This window comes from Plasmopara halstedii (assembly GCF_900000015.1).
Source record: "Plasmopara halstedii genome assembly, contig: Scaffold_2604, whole genome shotgun sequence".
Classification (NCBI taxonomy): domain Eukaryota; phylum Oomycota; class Peronosporomycetes; order Peronosporales; family Peronosporaceae; genus Plasmopara; species Plasmopara halstedii.
This window is the reverse complement of record NW_020189511.1, coordinates 391,106-394,076: the sequence shown is the minus strand read 5'-3', so window position 1 is coordinate 394,076 and position 2,971 is coordinate 391,106. Positions and strand designations below refer to the sequence as shown.

The following is a 2,971-nucleotide window of genomic DNA, read 5'->3' as shown; positions in this document are numbered from 1 at the left end:
CTTGTGGTTACTCTTGAAGTAATCAAATTGCGATCCGCTACACTCATTCTGGTTCTACGAAGGTCGCCGACGTTAGCTTAGCTTCCTCTAAGCGAAAGAGCTACGGCGGCCCCGCTGCAGTCAGGCACCGGCAATTTGCTCTCGTCGGTTTTGGTTCTCCGTCAGATTATCAAACACCCTGCATGTGACGCTAAAACAGATTTACTGATTTTGCTACAATGCATTCGGTCTCGTGGCAGCAAGTCGTGTTCGATCAAAGTCCCCTCCTCCACCAGACCTAAGCCACTTTGTGGTGGTACCAAAGGCATTTGGGGGTTTCTCAAACAGCTACGGAGAAACGGGTATAGCCGATAGAGGCATGTGTTGCTTTGTAAGACGCAAATGCAAGTGGAATGCCTCCTTCCAACAACGTGGTCTATCCGCACAAGCGTTCTGAAGGGTGTTCGCTACAACACCATCAACGCACTTGGCCTGATTATCTATTTGAGATAGCCAACGACTGAATCTCTCAATTAGTCCACAGGACCACAGTCCCGGTATTACCGAACGCGTCTCTAAAGCTAATAGACATGGACTGCCAACACTCTTACGGAACCGGCACGTTGGCCAAAAGTGCTGCCGCATGCGGCGAAGACTTAATATATTGACACGTTTCACACGTGCGTACACATGTGGTTACACGCCATACATGCGGAGCCGTCAATACTTATAGCAGTGTATACTTTCGCTTATGGGCTGGTCTTTCAAAAAGGTTTCACTAGCCCCAATTGGTATTCTATACTCACGATTCCCGTTATCAAGTGAAACTACACGTTACGTGCCATGCAAACGATTATGATATACAGCAAGCTTTTGAGGAAGGTATGGTGGTAATCACTTGCATAGATAAAGAGGCGTCTGAGCTCTTAAATTCCTTGCTTGCCAAAATCGTAAAGAAGCTCAACAGAGGCACCCGGCTATTTACCACATAATGGAATGAGGTAAATTCTGTTAGTAGATGTCCCTCGATATTTAGCCGAACTCAATAAGTGGAAGCACTTCGCTCCAATTCCTCGGATTCTCGTCAAAAGTGCTTCGGCGTGAATTCGACACAACGCAGTCCTCGCGTTTCGTCTCTCTATTGTCTTGCGGGTGGTCAGTAATGCCTAACAATATTAAACAAATGTTACTGTAAAGAGCAGATCTCTACCCAACACAATGACCAAAAGGAAGCGATGATGGCTTAACACGCTGTCAAGAAACCAATTTGCTACATTTATACCACCTACACTATTGCTGGCAGCGCCGAGATTAACTATCATGTTCAAACGATTGACAAATCCTACGATGCCGGCATTACCAGCCGCATATCGCAAAAAAAGTTCCAAAAAATAAATTCATATTGATGGACTGCCAACAATTTGCCGAACCGGCAGGCTTGCTGTATGCGGCGAAGGTTTGACATGTTGACACAATCACAAGTTTGTGATATGTGCTTGCCCAACTGTACATTTTAGGCCATCAATACATATTACTCACTGAACCGGTAATCTTTTCTCTACCAAGGAGGTCACCATAAAGGTATTGCGTATCTCGTGCAGTATTCTGTACTTGAAGTCATCGCCATAAAGAAACATTACTCCTTGAGTATAATATAGATCAATGCTGTAATACAAGAGGTTTTGTGATAAAGAATAGCAGTGTAGACGTGCAACCGCGCATTTTGATCTATTTTCCATTTTTTCGCTCTCCAAACCTTATCACATCTCAACACATGTTGCGTCTGACCCGTACGCTATACGTCTCGCCTCGTTTATTGACGTCGTGAGATATAACAGCTTGTAGTCTTACCCACCCGTAATAATAAAGCTCGTAGACTACCATATCAAGTCTACGTACTACAAATGTACACACGGCATAAAGAATAACCATCTTGCCGTTCAATGGGGACGACATCATTGTGCGCTACGACATATGATCTGCGTCGACCACAAACGGTTTAAAAACAAGTAAGTGCATCCTGAATTTGACATAAGCATACTCACTGCAATAAGATTCCTATTTTGAACACTTAAGCTTTTTTCGCCGCTTTTAGCTGAGGAAAACCAAAAGCGAGGAGCGTACATGTTCATATATCAATGGCCCAATCGGTCGACGATAGCGCATCGCAAGGCAAACGCTGAAGCTTTATGGATGACATGAATTGGCAGATTTGAAGTAGTATAATCCAGAAATTTGACACTTTTACAGTGATGGTATCTGCCTTTTCTGCCAATCTCCAAATCCTTTTTTGTATTCATATAAATTATTAGACAGACCAAGGCTTTATAATCTATGGGCACTGGCCAATCTTCAATTACCATTGTTCATTACCTTATTATATGCAAACACGTATTACTACATGTCATTAGGTTCTCGGATACAGGACGACGGTGTTTAGTGGTGATATATACTCTCTCTCACCATACCCGCTTCATGCTTTGTACAGTAGAAAATTACACCGCTCCCTTGACTGTTGTCGCTGACGCAATTTTAGCTGCCGTAATACTGCCCTTTGGTTAGGGTCCCACACGCAAATTATGTTTTGAGAACCAGGTCAATCCATTGCGCAATTCGTCATGCAGAGTAACATGCGTGGTGCTAGGTCGTGAAAGGATTGAAAATATTTGCGAAATAGCTATGTCACTCCTTGGACCCAGTGCTCGGCGATTGTCTTTAACCACTACTTCTAAGATTGATAATGAGCTTTGCCCCGACTCCAGTATCAGTCATACCATTTCACTAACTTCACTGTCTATGATTTCTTGTACATATCATCTGGTCTGGCTCTAAAAGCGCTTCTGCAGGAGTTGGTGAGAGGAGATTTATAACCTCTGGGACTACCGCAGTCACTCCGTTCGCCACTGATTTATCTTTCTCGCCACTTTACCGTGGACCTTCGCTGCTCTGTATGGTGAACCTGTCACACGGTAGTGCTGACTCAAAAGTACCG

The 2,971-nt window shown here is 43.9% G+C and overlaps 1 protein-coding gene across 1 annotated transcript; it reads right to left on the bottom strand.

The window, feature by feature from the left end:
- Positions 1-2,107: 2,107 nt before the first annotated feature.
- Positions 2,108-2,342, bottom strand: PHALS_04403 (uncharacterized protein; the record flags this gene model as incomplete). The annotated part of the gene is made up of 2 exons (XM_024718513.1): positions 2,108-2,242; positions 2,322-2,342. 2 exons carry the CDS (start codon positions 2,340-2,342, stop codon positions 2,108-2,110), a joined length of 156 nt encoding a protein of 51 aa, XP_024583904.1.
- Positions 2,343-2,971: the final 629 nt, after the last annotated feature.